Source organism: Cyclopterus lumpus, chromosome 23 (assembly GCF_009769545.1).
Source record: "Cyclopterus lumpus isolate fCycLum1 chromosome 23, fCycLum1.pri, whole genome shotgun sequence".
NCBI classification, from domain to species: domain Eukaryota; kingdom Metazoa; phylum Chordata; class Actinopteri; order Perciformes; family Cyclopteridae; genus Cyclopterus; species Cyclopterus lumpus.
Window position 1 is genome coordinate 2,373,881 of NC_046988.1, and position 18,592 is coordinate 2,392,472.

The following is an 18,592-nucleotide window of genomic DNA, read 5'->3' on the forward strand; positions in this document are numbered from 1 at the left end:
TGCCTGGATGAGAGAGAGAGAGAGAGAGCATTGCTTTTGATAGTTGATCAAATATATTGAAACTAAATTGAGGAGTATGTGTTAGGCGACCCCTATTCACATTTTGCTGACTTATTATTTACAATACAAACTTAAGCAGCAGAAATTCAACAAAAGGGTGTTTTCAGCAGAACAATGGACTTGTTGGGGCTTTTCTCGAATGCTCCGTAGCCCCATTGTGCTTAGCTAAACTGAGCTTAGTTTAGTTAAGCTCAGTTTAGTGTATAGACTTGAAATACGGAGAAGCACCTGGCTTACGCCAAATGCCGAACTGTAATACAGAAAAGTAACGTTTAGCTATTTTAATTGCCACACAATCCATTGAGCAAAAAAAAACAAAATAGAGACAATAGTGCATGTGGAAACACAGGAGCCGCCAGAATCAACACAAAAGGAAAGGTCCTTGTAGTAACTTGAAGTTAGCTTGGAGGCGATTATCTTGTCTTCGGGGGACCGCAGGCGGAAGCAACGAGCCTGGCGCCGTCCAGAATTCAATAATAAGCGTACCATCAGTTAACACACAGTACCTCTTTTATTCAGTCAATACACAAAGAGAAGTGTAGGAACATTCAGGCAGATATCTGAAAGATCAAGATCTCTGCATTGCTACATTCCATCATGTGAAAAAATTTGTTTGTGGTTTAGGAGAACCCTTGAAAATGTAATATGTCTACTGTGACTGAATCCCACTGAAAAAAACAAACATCTTTTGGCAGCATGATGTCTGGCTTTCTGGACTCGTTTTGTGGGCCTTACTGTATTTCAGCAGATAAACGGTATACTGTAGACCAAGTGACGTCACGCTTGAATGTTTCCCGCGCCGCTACAATGGAGTGAGATAGCGTGGATTCTAAGCTATCCAACGTGTTATATGTCAACACTGTCAGCCCTATCGCATCTAACAGCCAGAGCTCCGGTTTGACTCGGCTCTGATGTTTCATACAGCTGAGAAGCAGCAACCCAAAAGCCTTGAAACCAATCTTTAGTTCTTCATTACCTACTTCTGGGTTATCTCAGCGTGACAGCCCAAACTGTTGTCGGCTAACAGATAACCGCTATGCTCGCTGTTCTATATATCTACTCTGTGGCAGCTATGATATTTTTTTCCAGACATTGTATCCAACCATACAAGCTACAGTCTTGTCCATTGGGATCATTGAGTTGTAGCCTAAACAGCTCAGGGCTTTAGCAGTGCATTCAACCCTTCATCCAGGCCGGCCTGCTGATACAAATGTTGTAGGAGTCACACGCTGTACAGCATGCACCGCTGGAGTCACCACCTAACTTTTGTTCTCTTTTCAGGAATCGCCTTATAGTAAAAAGTGTGGGTGTAGAAGTCAGACAGAGGGGGCAGAAGGGGCATTTCTACAGAGAATCATACTTCACACATTATTGAGGCAAAAATAATGAATGTAAAAATGTGGTCATGACGCATTATCTTAAGATAACAGTTATCTATAAATCTTAAGATAACATGGATATGTAGACAAGGTGTTCAAATAAAAATGGATTTGTAGCAATTGTACTATAAAGTCAAGACATTGGCGTGTCAGTGGGCGAGAAAAGGTTTCTGTTGTCTGCATGTTCGGAAACAACCCCTCGCATTGCTTACAAATGGCTAAATAGCTAATTCTGCAATCGGCATTGATATGCAGAATCTGTCGAGACAAGATCTGCTTGTAGTCCGAGTAGTGTGGACTGATCACATTCGAGCAAGCTTTGGGTGAATGCAGGTAAAGAATCCATATGAAGAGCAACAGACGTGGAACTCATTGGCCCAAATGCAAACTCGGAGCCCACCGGATATCGGACAATGATTTGGCTTTTTATTGGTTTAAAATGTACTTCACGTCGTACACAGCATCTCTCAACTCCAATTCCGGTCTAGTATCTCAAGTTGCTAATCAGACTGTAAACAACAATCAACACACGGAAAAGGAAGTCTTGAACTGGATATCTGCTGGCTACTCTGGAACCCCAGAAATATAGCTTCTTGCCAACATAGGCCTATCCAATAGCAGATGGGTTCTGAGATTTGCTTTAAGCAGGTGATAGTCCAACTCAGAAATATATTTAGCTATGTTGTGTAGGGTGTGGCACATACTGAATATCAAGACATCGAGGGCCACTGAACAAGCAATGGTATTGACGCCCTGGGAGTGAGACCAGGCTCTTGCTTTATCATTAGATGACCCATCTGCAGCTAGCTGCCCATCACCAGATGACAGACAGAAGTTAGCATATATGTGGAGGACATGGGCATCTAGCTGCTAAAGACACAAATATGTATCTCTGGGAAAAGGAAAGCAAATCATCAAATGGACAAAAACAGGATGCTAAATCGATGATGTTGCTCTATGTTCGCTGGATGTGTAAAAGTGGGAAATGACTTACTAATCCATCAACTATGAGAACTTTATAAACTCATGTGTTGGTGGTCAGTGTTTTTCAAGTTATCGTCAAGTTTTGGTTGCTGTAAACTCACAACTGACATATAACAACGTTAGAAAGTAGCTGCGGCTAACGCGTTAGCAAGCGGTCGGCTATTCTTCAGCCAGCAGACGCGGAGCAACATTGCCATAGATTTGGAGTGGTGTCTGTCCACCTGATGAACGCCAATTCAACATTTACTCTTCTTTTCGCTCCGTTGATAAATGCTCCAGTCGGCTCACCAGCTACTTGCTAACCGTGTCTACTGTTTGCTGAGCGGGCAGTGTACGATGGCCACGGAAAACAGTTGTCTGCCGCAGCTGAAAACAACACAACGGTAGGCTTGGGCCTGCAAAAACCAACACGATAATCATCAGTAACCATATTTATATTGAGCCAGAATTCTATAATTGATGGGCCCATGTTCTCAAATATGAAAAGGTGCTGCTCTTCTTGATAACATTATGATAAATTCTATATTTTTAGACCTACATGACAAGATGTATATTGACGTTACCTTGGGCACAATTGTCTGTTCCAATGAACGGACAATGACACAAAAAGGATTTTGTGTGCAATTTGTTTTGGTCCCAACGTGCACTAGCAAGATGTAGCCACCGAGCTCGTACTTACTTTCCCTCTCTGTGTGTCTCTTCTTCCACTTGTGTTAGTGTCAGACCTCTGATTTACACTGCAGGATAGCATTCCACTGGATGCTGTGGAACACTGTGCTGCTCCAAAGGTTTGTGCAGACCCGTCGTGTCTGAAATGTTGTTTGGTCGTCATCAACATGAACCAGATCTGTAAGTTTCCACTAGGCTAGACATAACTGCAATAAGTCACCTATCTCCAGTCACTTGGCCTGGAAAAAAAACTATTCAGTTAGTGTGGACACAAACTATGCTCTTGATTCTCAAGATGATTTATCAGCTTCTTTTTTTACCACTTGGAGTAAGTGAGCTATTTTTCTGGCCTAGAAAGTGACATGATTACTTCAGTCTCTCATTAAATGTGACTCCAAGAGGCTCAACCCCAAAGCCTAAATTGTAGTTATAAGGAGAGGTTGTTCACTGGTATGTGACACTGTTTCTGCTGGCAGACATACATCAGATGCAGGCAGGACACAATGCGTTCTAGTTGACTTTTGGTATTTGTCACAGTGATAAAGGCCTTGATAACTGAAGAGCCTTCAGTTATCAATCTCCTCTTTTATGGAACCAGCTTCCACTTTCAGTCCGGGAGGCAGACACAGTCACCTCATTCAAGAATAGACTTAAGACTTTCCTGTTTGATAGTGCTTATAGTTAGGGCTGAATCAGGTTTGCCCTGGTCCAGCCCCTTGATATGCTGCTATAGGCTTATAGGCTGCTGGGGGATGTTTTAGGATACACTGAGCACCTATCTCCTCTTCTCTCTCTCCTTATGGATACATTTACATCTCTCCATTGCACCTTATTAACTCTGCTTCCTCCCCGGAGTCGTTGTGACTTCACGTCTCGTAGGGTCCATTGGACTGATGCCTGGTGAACCGGCCTCCTATCTTGGCCCTGCTGATGCCCCGCCCCCTCCTCTCTACCTCCTTCTGTTTCATGGATTGGAGTTCCATTCATACATATTCATATTCATGTAATGTGTTTATGTAACTTTGTAAATGCTGTTCATTCTGTACACATGACATCTATTCATCTGTCCATCCGGGGAGAGGGATCCTCCTCTGTTGCTCTCCTGAAGGCTTCTTCCCTTTTTTCCTTGTGAAAGGTTATTTTTGGGGAGTTTTTCCTGATCCGATGTGAGGTCAAAGGTCAGGGATGTCGTATGTGTACAGATTGTAAAGCCCTCTGAGGCAAATTTGTAATTTGTGATATTGCGCTATACAAAATAAGCTGAATTGTATTGAATTGAATATGAGCAAAGTAATAACAGAAAGACAGTGACAAGTTATGAAGACAGAGAAGGAATGGGTATTTGCTTGGTGCTGAGTAAGTGTAGTGTTCATATATTCCACCAAGGAGGTTATTTTTTTCAGTTTTTTTTCTTTGAATTACAAAAGAATACAAGGTGGAGAAGATACGAATCCCTAGGCGGTAACACGCATCTTTTTACACTTGTGGAAACGGCCTTGCAGGAGGTCTGCACTCTATATGTAAGTTGAAGAGGATGTGTGAGGATGGACGTTAACCTTGCACCTCCGAAATTTAGGTTGGCTGCTTGTTAAACTGCAACGTCTTATTTTCTTTTTCCACACTGAGTATGTGACGTGTGGTTGTAGAGGCTTTCACTTGTTCACAGGAAACTTAGATGGAGCTGTGCTAAGTCACTAAAGTAATGGCTCATGCCACAAATTATTTTTGCTGTAGTTATTAGTGGATGAATGCAACACTTCCTGTTCCTGTGTCCTTCCCTTTCTTCTCCTTTACCTCATGTGAAATGAACCAATGGCCTGTCTGCCGTGCACCAAACCTCCCGTCACTCATTAACTGCATCCAGTCACACGACCTTTACCGCCAACGTGGCTGCTGATGCCCTGATCACGTGTTTCCCAACGTTTCATTCAGATTGTCCCCCCATTACATTTGTTAGTTGTTTCATGCAGTGACTTGTAATGATTGACTTCTGTGGGGTTATTGTCTCAGAACAGCTTGGTCATTAACACAGTAACATGAAGAAGAAGGGTGGAATCAATTAGAGTCTTCTTTTTTTTAATATCCTGAATTACCTATATTTTATATCCAGTATATATATATATATATATATATATATATATATATATATATATATATATATATATATATTTAGAATATGTTGCTATATTTAAGAGCATTTCAAAGCTTCATGTGATTCTATCGTGTATGTCTTTTGAGAATACACACACACACACACACACACTCTTAAATCATACTCCATTCTCACAATACAGTAGAGTTCTTTATTTTACAGAGTGAAGGACATTGACAAGCAGTAACATTTCAACTACAGTTAAGAATTTTTTTCCTACTATACAGTCACTTTTAAGGAGCAGTGGAAAAGGTGAGATAAATAGTCTTTGGTGACATACATATATTAACATACAAAGATAACTTAAATACATAACCTTTTTAAAAATAAATTGGCTGAATATATATGTGAGTTTTTACAGGCGCTCACAGCGTTCACAGTCATCCTGACGCCACACGGAGTGCACTGACGTCTTCGAAACACATTCTCAGACAATCTCAAATGCAACATTTACAAGAGGAACCGTGTCCAACTTTCACAAGTTCATCACAATGAGGGAGTTTCAGGGAAACGAGTGACACATGCGTTTGCATTAAAGTGCTTTCCTGTGACCCTAAAGAAGAAAAATCAGCTACGGAGATCCACCTGGATCAACGCTATATTACACAACTCAGACATTCTGCACTTATTCCTCTTTGCAACAGAGAGCCATGAAAAAAAACAAAAAAATGTGTTTCTATGGAGAGGTATTCGCGGTAGTGCACAGTTTGCGGTAGTGCACAGTTTGCTCACCACAAGTGGATGTGACGCAACTCCTGACGTCACAAAAAGACTGGAAACGGTCCAGAGCACAAATCAAACACAGAAGATAAGTATCCTGATGGGCTACGTGCAGCAGCTCAACACACACACACACACCCACACATCACGTGTGCGTGTGTGTGTGTGTGAAGTAGAACGCTATTAAAAAGCAGAGAGATCCACCAGGATTTCAGTATTTGAAAAGCCTTTTAATGATCCGTCACGAGACATTGATTAGCTCGGTTACAGCAGAGAGAATGGCATGTTTGACCTCAGCAAGCCTTTGAACAGATTAGATCTAAGACCAAAGGACCACTGATTATTACCCTGTGACCTCAACGATTACACACAGAGAAGAGAAGAGAGATGACAAAATGTACAAAGAAAGACACCCAAGTAAATTCAGAAGACACAGATTAAGATATAAAAAGGACACATTATTATATGATGTAGGTCACATGTAAAGTCGCTCAGTTTGTCAAGTATTGCCAGGTATTTTATGAGTTTAAACTAATGCTCTTAAGGAATAGCCAACGTTCATGTTTGTGGAATTATATGATAATATGAGCAGATATGATCATCTAAATGACTACGAAACACTCTCCGCAGTCTTGGAATAAAAGTACATTATGTAATATAATTTTTTTTTTTTTATACGTATGGTTGCATTTCTTTAAGGCCTGTCAAAATTAAGCAGGCCCAATGAGTAGAGCTTGACCTCAGTTATTCGCAGTCCATCGCCCGCCCACTATTTCAGAGGATAGAAAGGAGGAAATATCAGGGCATGTATTTATTGACGCTCTGCCATCATTTTATGGACATTAAAATTGGGCACACCTAACATTTTGATCACTGTGGTGTCCCATAAGATCACAGCAATGTAAAAGTCATCTCAGGGGGTAAGTTTTAACCCGTTAACCATTCTACATGTAAAAAACAAGGGTGTCAAGTATTGCCTGTAGGAAATGAAGGAACAATTAACCTGTATTTCTCCACTCACCTGCAACACTTACTTTTATCTCCTCCCCAATACAAATGGAGGTGAATTTGTTACAGCACTAGAAAATAGCAATTAAAAGGGCTCAGCAGCAAAAAAAAGATCTCCCAAAGTCATGGGAATTTCCCATGACTTTTTTTTAACGGTGAAGCGACTCCTTAATATCTGCAAACTTCAAGGCTACATGTGTGGAAGCCACATGCCTCGAGTTTTCAGACCATGGGAAACTGAGCCCCCCTTACTGCTGTGGCACTACATATGCCTGAGGTGATTAGGTCCGTTTTATTAAACAGCTGTCAACCCAAAGTCTTAACTTGCAAGGGGAACTTATGAATCACGTGAAAAGGCTAATATTTCAGACTTGGCCTCTGGCGGGGGAAAATGCCAGCAGTGGTGGCTCCAAGGCTCACTTTGCCACCTGCTGTGCTGGCCAACCGGCTACTCTGAAACTGATCCTTTGGGACATGAGTTTCTGTGTAGATTCTGTCCAAGGCACTGGATGCTCGCCCTCTTCTTTCTCATTTTCATTTTGGAGTTTATGTGGTCAAGTCCTGACTCAGAATGCTCTTTAACTCGGGTGTAACCCGAGTGCTTTGGCTGGTTTCGACTGTAAACTGTGGTGCTGAAACACAAAACCCCTTCTGAGTGATGAATTCCCCATTCAACTCAACACTCGTGGAATATTCTAGGGTTGTCAGTGTTCATATTGTAAGCCTAAGTGCAGTTGTGAAATGACCTGGGAGTTCCAATGTTGACAAAAGGAGAGGGCACAAAAAAAGAACGGTAAAAGGTAAAAGGTTTCGTTGGGTTAGTTGCGGGGTTTCTGGGAATACATTGGTTTTCAAAGGGCCCCGGTTCTGAGTGCAGGTTGAAATCCACATTAGGGGCTTAAGTGTTTCATCATAGAGCTGCGGAATAACCACCGCCGGAGAGGTCAGTTGGCAGACAGAACCAGGCCTCTGGACGGTGTTGAGGACAAGCCTTCACTCTAATATGAACAGGATTAAGATGTCAAAGTGAGGCCTTGTTTTGAGCTTTCAACAGAGGGAACCAAAAATACTTTGACGAGATTTGAACGTCCTTAAAAAAGGCAAAAGTCAACTCAAATTGGGGGTTTCAAAATTATTCAGTCTGTCATCATTTTGGATTTGAATCTTCAAATCCATCAATCAGCAGAAAAAGTAGAGACATGGGAAGTATAATTGTCATTTTGAGATAGATGAACACAAGTTATGGACTACATCAAACTCTAATGCAAAGAATAACAGTAATACATTAAGAGATAAATAAATGGAGATATAGATAGACTCGCTGTGGGTGTTTGGGGGTATCAACTAACTCATCCATAACTATGGGGGCTCCTGGGGTTGATGGGGGACGATTCTTCTCTGCCGCTCTGGCCAATGAGCTGATAGAGCCGGTGGCTGAGGTTCTGCACTTGGCAGGTTCCAAGGACGCAACCCACTCTCATCAGCTGCGCATGTTGGGGATAGTGGTGACCACTACGCGATCCAGAGTGGGCATGGCGACGAGCTCTCGGTGCCCTCAGCTTGATCTGTGACATCCCAACGGGTCGTGCCCACGCCAGGCTTGGCAAAGCTGCTCTCACTCCTGAAGCTGGTTGGTGTCTCAGGAAACCGGGCAGCAATTTTGGGGATCGACCGGGGGCTAAGGAGGGGGAGGCGATGTGAGTCTGGCTTCCTGACACGGAGGCTTTATCCTCTCTCTGGTCAATGAGCTTGTTGAGGAGGTCCAGCCTGAAGAGAAGACAGAAATCAGGTGAAAATGTGTCCTGGAGATGTGTGGGTGTGATTCATATCATAGTTTGTTTCAATATGGGGGGAATACAGGTGCCTGGTCCAATGAGGACGCTCAATTGACCCTTCGCTAAGCCCACCGCTGTTACTCCGTCAAGCTGTCCATGCTACACGGAGCCCACACTGTTACTAACTGCACTCCTTGAAAAAGTAATATCTATTTTCAGGAAAAACAATGGAAAAGATAGTAGCTAAAGTTACAAATCACAGTGTATGTGTTAAACACATCACCTGTTACACTGCGTTTAACCACGATGAGCTACAAATCCACTGAACTAGCTCGAAAATGAAGAAACCATTGCACGAGAGTCTATGGATCGTTGTCGGACCCTGGTCAGAGCTGTCCGTTGCTGCACTACAATCGGCCAGTCTGTCTACAGCCAGCTGTGCACATCATTGCTTTGAGCTCAACATTCATAGCCAACGTGGTTCATAAAAATACAAATGAACCTCTGTGTCTAAATGATTCCTGCCACTATAGATAGAACAGGGACAGAATGATGATGGAATAGGTTTTAAAATAAATGTTGTTGCGATAACAACTATTGTTGCAAGGGCACAGGTAATTCTGCAGACATCCGATTAGCCGTACAAAGCAGCTTTGATAAACAAATCATTTTTGCCTGCTGTCTGAACACAGCATGCCTCTCCACGTGGACACCATGCTCATCTCTTAATGTACAGTGTAAAAGTTAATGACTTTGTTTTCGCATGTTGCCGAAAACAACAGGTGCTCTGAGCCTGCCTCGCGTATCACATTATACAATCAAAACCTGCACCGTGTGGAAATTTAATGCTCAGCTGGGTTTCAGCAAACGGTAACTATGGGAGATTTAGTCCGGCCTGCTATGATTTCTCAGTGGTCGATGTCCTGATGGGCTCCAGAGGAGAACATTCAAATCTTGTTCCCAGAAAGAAAGAGAAGGTGCTTATGAATTGTTCAATCAAATGCTACTGTTCAGTGCTTGAGCACAACAGATGAAATTAAATGTACCTCTACGGTCTTGTTGTTGAGACGGAAAAATCATAGACTACTCAAAACAACTAAAACCTGGCCGCATAAAACCCAAACTATCACTTTACTCGAGCTTAATGGAAAAAGATGTGTTGTTGTTTTTGTAGTTGTAGTGTGAACAGACCCTTTACAAAAATCCAGTTCTGCAGCGCAGTAGACCAGTGAATACGGCAAACACAGCGCCAACCAACTCCCCATCTGTTCATTGTTTGACCGCCTGCAGCTCTTCATTGAATTGTCACCGCTGTGTTTGCACAGCACAGTGTGACTCAAGCTCCTGGGTGTTAACCCATCACCGCTGCTCAAAGTCATCTGAAGTGAATAGGAAAGTGCTGTTACACCAGTGGATCAATGTTAAATGGTAGCAATGGATCTGTCATTTGTAATTAGGATTGAATAAAGCATCAGGGCAAATATACCCATTTGCTTCTCTGAGTCAAAATCTTCCACTGCGTCAGGTTTGGCACTATTTGTTCTATTTTCAGAGCCAGGGTTAATCTATATATAAAAAATGTGTTCCACTGGTGAAATGCTGACTTCACCATGAACACTCATGGTGAGAGGTTTAGATGTAAGACATCCTTGTTAGGGATTCCTTGGTGAAGCGTCTGGTTTATTCTGTTCACTGGTCTGCTAGTCTGGAGGTGACTTGCTGTGCAACAGCAGCAGTGGCTGAATAAATAGTTGTGCAACGCCAGGCCTCACACGGAGGCAAGCACTATTTTCAGGACAGGCTTGGTGTGCAATGGTGCCACATCACCAAGTTACACCCACCTGGTCTGCAGAGGGAATGTTGCATTTGAATGCACATGAAAGTTATTCACAAGGCAGTCGTGGTGGACCTGCACCAAATTCCTATTCTGACTTTATACAAGACATAAGTGTAGCCTAATCTTTTTTGATGCATTTTAGATTCTGGAGGTCGAAATTTAGAGTTAGAAACACGTTATCCCTTTGTAGTAGCTTATAAGAGACCCGGTCTTAAAAGTTACCTGATTGGACAACACTTTTGGTAAAGTTTTGTTACCGTGGAGGGTATGAGTTGAAAAACCTCTAGAAAACAGGCAGCAACTTCCAGGTCTGAAAGGTCAAGGTGGAAGTGCCTTCAACTTGATTGATAGATAGATAGATAGATAGATAGATAGATAGATAGATAGATAGATAGATAGATAGATAGATAGATAGATAGATAGATAGATACTTTATTCATCCCCAAAGGGAAATGTGTTTGTAGCAGCAGCAAGCATGGTTACAATATATACAATACAATAAAAAGGACATATTACATTTAAATGAAAATGAAAAAAATGCAAGTGTATATAGAGTATATAAAGTGAAAGTGTAAGCGGTGCAAAGGTTATTGATTGCATTCTTTCTAATGGCCTAATCAGTGGGAAACTTCTCTGGTTGCAAGTTTATTGTAACATTTTGGTCGTTCATGTCACTTCTGGTTGCAAAAAAACAAGATGGCGATGGCCAAAATGCCAAACTCAAAGCTTCAAAATGGCAGTCCACAAACCAATTGTTGACATCACGGTGACTACGTCTTCTACACAGTCTATGGTAGAGAAAATATTGTAAAGTGAGAAAAGCTGTACATTTTTTATCCATGACAGCAATGCATTGACCTCTATATTATAAATGTGGTGCACTTAGCTAATTGACTTATATGAACATCTTAGGCCTCCCTAACAATCTGACACAAACCCTTTAACCCTCACACAAGAAGTCTGTGGCTTAATCAACTCCAATTTACCAAAAATATGTTGGCTCGTAAGTCCATCTGTAATGGCTGGCAGACGCCCAGGGCCCCATGACTATGATACAACAACAATTACAGTGGAATAGGTTTTGGAATACTTCCTGGAAGAATAAGGATATAGGAGGCAAATCATTTAGTCATTGTTTGGTTTTCAAGATTTCCAATGCAACAGTTTTCTGGCTTATGATTTATCACATAAGTACTTTTTAAGTAGTTCTACGGGCAAACTTAAATTGTCGTATTTTATGTTAATGTCTGTGTATAGTATGTGTAATGAAGGGCAAGAGCAAGCTCCAGTTACATCTTCCTCAAAAAGATTTTTAATTGCCCTGCTTTTTCTGCGAGAAGTTCAAGTATTCCTAAATAACTCTTTAATTCCATCACATTTGATCTCACAAGATCCTTATTTGACTATCAGGAGCCTTGTCTTATAACTCCACAATAATGGAGATCTCTGTAATTGGCAGACGATCAAAGATATCCAAGCTACTTTGACTTTAATTGTTCAGCGCGCTGTGCTTCTCAACGCCTTGCATGGTCTTCTTAGTTTAGGGTCCAAAAAAACTAAATTCTTTTTGACTTTATATTATTTATTCAGCCAATTCCCTTTGTGCTGCCTTGTTTGGTTTTTCTTTTGGATGAACCTCACAGCATTGCATACTCATGTTGATAGCAAGCCTCAGCTGCTGAACCCGCACTGCCGAGGGTAAGCCCGCCTTCCCAATGACCCCAACCATAACCTGGTAGAGCCCAAAAAATGGGCCACAGAAAGACGCTGGATTAAAAAATTAAAAACGATGTTGCCCATGATGTTACATGAAGTGGAATAAAAACGTTCCTTTTATTTGGATCAGCACAACCCTGATGACTCTGGTGTTTTAGAAGGTAGTGCATCATTGGTACTGTATGCGACCGATGGTATAAAGGGCTATGGAATGGAGTCACTTGTTCAGATAAGGAGGAGGGATTAATATGGATCTTGTGTGCCCGTGCTCTGCATGCCTGTGCGGTGAGCAGAAGACCCCCAATGAACCCAACCATAACCTGGTTGAGGGTAAGCCCGCCCTCCCAATGACCCCGACCATAACCTGGTCGAGGGTAAGCCCTCCCTAACCCTAACCTGGCTGAGGGTGAACACCATAGGCAGGGTTCTGCTGTAAAAGTTGTTTTTGTTGTGTAAGAAGTGTTGTCTTACCAATGTTGGAAGTGCTAAAAGTGTTCTGAACAGCCACACTCGAAGGCAGAGGGGCCAACCACTGTGTGAAGTGGGCATGGACGTCAAATTAATGGTTTTGGGAAGTTATAGGACTTGTTGAAAACAGCTACAATTAGTACTTCTGATGAGGCACTTGGCGCCTTAATCTTAACTCCAACCCGAACAAAAACCCTGCAGAGGAAAAGCCCTCCTCGACCCTAACCCTAGTACCATGCTGCTGAGAGGCTGAAGCTCCCAACGTGCAGGCTTAATCAGCTGAAAATGTAGCACATTCATTACTAATCTCCCAATAGGTAACAGAGGGGAAATTGTTATTAGCCAGAAGCAGGACAAAAATAAAGGAGAGGTGATTTAATTCACACGAAACACTGTTCTACTTGTTCGTCATGCTTTCACAACCTCCTGAGGGCTATGGGATTTACTTTATGCAAGCAAATAGACAGGATGCCAAGGTAAAAACTGAAACCACAACGAGTAGACAAGAACACTCGCAATCCTAAAATCAAATAGCAGGTGTCCTCTCCCTTCAGTTTGTTTATGAAGCCTTTTGATCCACACTCCCACCTTAAGCTACCCTTCTTATACACTGCGGTGTGGGGCTTTCTGTGTGGAGCAGAGACCTGCTCTTTAAGGATGTTGAGGATGGAATTTAGGTCTTAGCCATTAATCCACAGTGGAATTATGGGCCTGCTTGGTCGCAGCTTTCACCATCCGCAACTTCAGCCTGTGTTTAGTTAGATTAACCCCCATGTAGCCATACCACTGTTTATACTGTCCATATATCGAGGTAGTCCAAGCCAAAATTCCTGTTTCCAAGACATATGAGAAGAGGCCTCCCTTGAGCGGATTTGGAGCCGAGGCAATCCTGGTTTCAATCATTCTGCGAGCATGGTTTTCTGAGAATGTATACACAATAAAAAGACAAAGTAATGTTGTTGTTGCTTCTTCATAAGGCGTAAACATGACATAATATAGAAATATAGATAGCAAATCACCCCAAGCCGACTGCATGCAAAGAGCGATTCAACAAACATCAACAAGGCGGGAAGCCCCCTGTGGAAGATGAATTCAGTCTGTTTTCTCAGGTAAATATTATGTTCAGAGTACATGCGTTGAACCCCACGCCTCTCAAATCCACTTTTACAAGAATGGGTTAATGATTTAGCGAATTGTTTTGGGGTGAAAACATGTCTTTATTTGGCCTTGACACAGTTCTGCGGCCACAACACGTACACAAAGACCAATTTGTCATAGCGATCCCTGGTCCAGACGGAGCAGAGTAGGTCTACGTAATAAAAGCTTGACCGCAAATCAGCTTTACGTGTTCTTCGTCTCAGAGCAATGAGCAGCTTCCCACTTCTTAAATCTGCTAAAGCCATATTTAACTTGTTTGGCTGCAGACACCGGCTATTTTCCCTTAGAAAAAAAACCCTCCAGACGGTATGTATACCGACGAGGAAGGGCATGCGATGCATGTTCTCCCAAGGAACATGCAATTTGTCCTTGTTTGGAAAAACCGCCCGCCAGGCATTGTTAAAATGTCTTGCTGGGACTTTGTCGTGTCCTTATCAGGACACATAGGGACAACGCAAACACAAAGACGGAAGTGGAAAGGAATGACAGACATCTGAGCTCTGACACTGTATCGGTGTCCAACGGGAGCAGAGAACCGTAGTCGTAGTCATGTCTGTTGTAATCACGCTGTCCGCATGTGATGGTAACAGAACAGGATGTGCTCTGCGGTCAAAAGAAGAGGGAGAAAGGACTGTCCTCGTGAAAGCCAGACGGGGCATTTATGGGAGATGTGCAAAGTGATAAATGGGGAAGCTCATGAAGCAGAAGTAACGGGGGAGGGAGATCTGTGTTGCCAGAGTGAAATATATTTGTTTAGACTGTGACTATAAAAATGGCACTACCCAAACACAGGCCGCCCTCAGTTAGTGTAAGTGTCCAACACCACAGCAGTCAGCTGCAGACACGTGCTCTGAAGTGATGGGGTTTCTCTTAATGGGATTTATGTATGATTTATCAATCTGTGTGATCTAAAGTGTTTGCCAGCTCCCTCAGCTGCGATGCATTTGACTTGGATGAGCGCAGAATCGGAAGCCGGTGAGAGATTGTGATCTTGTATAAGTCATTTCTGCTGGTTTGTCCGGGTTTAGTTGAGGCCGTACCCTCCCGGTGAGACTGCCCTGAGTCCACGTATAAGGGAGACAACACTTCTATAACCTCCCCAGAGTCAACACTGACAAGAATGGCAGATTAAATAAGTGCCCCAAATAGTAAAAACAAATGAAATGTTCGATAACCAACGGAACACAAAGGAAATACACAGCATTAAAACAATATCTACGTTGGCTCCACAGACAACATTTGAATGGGGACGAATGTAACGACTAATCCATTTTTTACTTATAAATCCCGCTCAACTGCTGCATCGGTTTCTCTCAAACTGAGAAATATAAAACCGCAGCGCTGACCCGGGATGATAATGTTTCAAACAGAGGCGGCAACGACGGGGGATCAGAGACAGGAGCCGCGCTTACCTTTATTTTGGTTAGCAGCAGGTGTTCACCATTTGAACGCACACACACACACACACACACACACACACATACACACACACACACACATGCAAAAGGAAAATAACACTCCCAGGTCTTTTTACACTGTTATCTTATCAGTATTAGATGTTAAGTGCTGTATTTAAAGGCCTTGCTTTCCATTCACTCCTGAATGTGGATTAGTTTGATGGAGAACACGTGATGATTACAAATCATGGTGTGAATAAGGGATCCACAGATGATAAGTCTATCACACTTTAGAGATATGATTCATGAGATTAAGAGTAATATCAATTTGGAATACATTTTCTTACTGACAAACCTCTCCTCCGGCCACGGAATATGAAACATATTCTTTTATTAATGTGTTATCAAGCCACTGATGATACTTTTCAGCTGTTGATCAATGGGACTGATGTCTTCATTAGTAAACATTCACTTTTCACAGTCACCACTTCAAGGTGCTGCATAGACGACACGTATGGCAGATAATGGTCACGGTACACCTACAGGGGCCCCAAGCTTGCCTTTGTCCCCTACCCAACACACACACACACACACACACACACATGCACACATCACATCCCTCTCAGTGCTGACTTTAGGCAAGCACATGTGGATCTAAAATCCACCAGAAGGGGGCATTCACACACCGACTCATCCTGCTCCTCAGGCGCATTGCATCTGGCTGGCCTCCATCACACGTTCAGAGAGGCAGAGGGTGCTGCATGTGTGTCGGGCTGCCACTTAAGGAGTGGAAAAGTACAGGTGCCACCACTCAGCGCCTGACAAGATCCTTTTACAAAAGTCCAAGCTGGTATTTCTGGCCCGGGCTGTGGGACAAACAGTTTTTTCCCACCTTTTGATTTTCAGCATTTATTTGCACACATGATCAAGGGGGGAGAATGAACCAAACAAAACATCGATGAACAGTTACTCACTGAGACCGAGAAGTGGAGGAGAATGAGGAGGACTAGAGAACAATTGAAATATTAAGAAGAAAAAAAGACTTGTTAATAGAATACAGAGGTACTGCACCAGTGGTGCCAATAAACTGACGTGGCATATATTCACGATCCCAGTCCGATGGAGGATTTCATCTCAAGTTCTAACCTGCATGACCTCATGATCACTTATTTTACACTTTGGCCTACTTTACTAATAGGAAGAGTGATAACCAAGCCTCTCATAATACTATAATCACAATCATAGATATACAAATGTAGGATTGTTTTTTGCTTGAAGTTTTAAATATACTTCTGCCTCACACTATCACTTATTCCACAGCAGATCTGCTCTCCAGCGTGACTTATCTCAAGGAGACCGACCGTGCTTTATTATATCACAAGGGGGCCTTTGACCTTGCACACTATCCCCTATCTGCCCGACACAACAGCACAGCGCTTTCACTTTTGAACACACAGTGACCCCGTGAGATTCAGGCTCAGTTCAGTCCTTCAGTCGTCTGTCAGGCGTGAACCCACACAACATCGAGAGGTGAGAGTTTCAGGAATACCAACATGTGCCTGGTGTGTTCAGTTTTCTAATGTCTGCTTATTTAAAAAATGCCATGGTCCACTAGGAAAAATGAACGTTTGATATACACATCATTAGGTTATTTCCACCATACATATATATATATACATATATATATATATGTTGAAATATATATGTGTGTGTATATATACACATCATTAAGTTATTACCGTCATTACAGCTCATTCATAATAATGGATATGACACTGCACTTTAACCACCAACCAAACAGGTCAAAGTAACAATAAAGAGGCTATTAATGCGGGTTGGCGCAAGAATACTCAAATGATTAGTGATGCGGCTCCAGGTGCGTTTATCGCGTATGCGTCCTAGTGAGCCAATCAGAAGCGCGGAGCGGGTCTTTCCGCTCCATAAAGTAGTAACCCAGAAGAACCGTAGAAGGTGTCTTACCTGTTGCTGTCGGGATCCTCTTTATCCGCCGCAGCCAGCGGCTGCTGGAGGGAAACCAGGCTGATGCAATACACAGCGAGCGGGAGAAGGGACTGCATCTCCGGGCCAACGTTTACTCTACACCCTCTCTGGGAAGGAGGAGACGGCCACACGGACCGGGCGAGGGTTTATCCCCAACGGGGGTGGGGAGGAAGACACAGTAACGAGGCAAAAAAGGAAAAAACGTCCCAAAAAGGTTGATATGAGGTTTAAATATCCAAGTGTGGCAGTGGATAATAAAGTAGATGAAACCTTGGGGGGGGGGGGGAGAAGAGGTAATAAATGGTCAATGAACCTGCAGCTCACAGACAGAAGTCACAGAAAAGAGAGCCAGTGAAAGTGCGCCTCAAGAAATAACCCCCATTGCATCATTTAGTGCTTTTACTTATTGTACGATTTTTAAAACACACTATCTGCACACACACACACACACACACACACACAAAACACACACATTGGACTCTTCATCATAACTTCTGTTTCTTTAAAAAAAAAAAAAAAAAAAAGCAACCTCAATTAATTATGCAAATAATATGTTTGATGAATAATCCTTCTCATAACAAAAAGTGAAGAGATGCCTTACCTCCTTAGTCACTGCTCAGCATGTAACTTTAAGTGTAAGTTATGTTGTCCTCCCTCTCTCTATGAATCCAAACGTGCTGGTCAAGATCAAGTTCTCCAGTGCGGAGCGCCGGGTGACATTGCGGGTTTAAATAGCTACCGAGTGGGCGGAGCCTCTGCCTCCCGTGCCGGTGGGCAAGGTGCTGCTGCAACATCATGATGATCTTCCAAGCTCGGAGTCTCCAACGTCTACGTGCTTGGCAAACGCTGGAGACACTTAGGAAGTGAGTAATTCCATTCGGCTATATCACAGAAAAAGGTTCTGCGATGTTGTTACAGATGAGATACGATATAACTTTATTAATAAAGGAAACTATTGTTTATTGATTACAACAGCAAAACACTATAGAACAAAAACATGAACGTGGACGAGCAATGGTATAAAAATGATTAAGTGGAAAATAAATAATATGGACATCATTGCAAAATAAAATACACTAAGAGTAAGGTAAATAAATCAATCAACTAAAATAGAATACAACAACAAAGATGAAATACAAGAGTACAAATACAGATAACAAATAAATGAAATGTAGTGTATAAGAAGTGATACTAACACCGGTGCCTAATGGAATCTAAAATAAAATATATACCTATACCTGCCATAAAGTAGCTCACTTTTACTGTCG

The 18,592-nt window shown here is 42.4% G+C and overlaps 1 protein-coding gene across 1 annotated transcript; it reads right to left on the reverse strand.

Annotated features, from left to right (window-relative positions):
• Positions 1–5,376: 5,376 nt before the first annotated feature.
• On the reverse strand, positions 5,377–18,042 carry adm2a (adrenomedullin 2a). Its single transcript, XM_034526732.1, has 3 exons — positions 17,926–18,042; positions 17,304–17,594; positions 5,377–8,739 (listed from the first exon to the last, which is right to left on the reverse strand). The coding sequence occupies exons 2-3, from the start codon at positions 17,399–17,401 to the stop codon at positions 8,322–8,324; spliced, it is 516 nt and encodes a 171-aa protein (XP_034382623.1). The 5' UTR covers positions 17,402–17,594; positions 17,926–18,042; the 3' UTR covers positions 5,377–8,321.
• Positions 18,043–18,592: the final 550 nt, after the last annotated feature.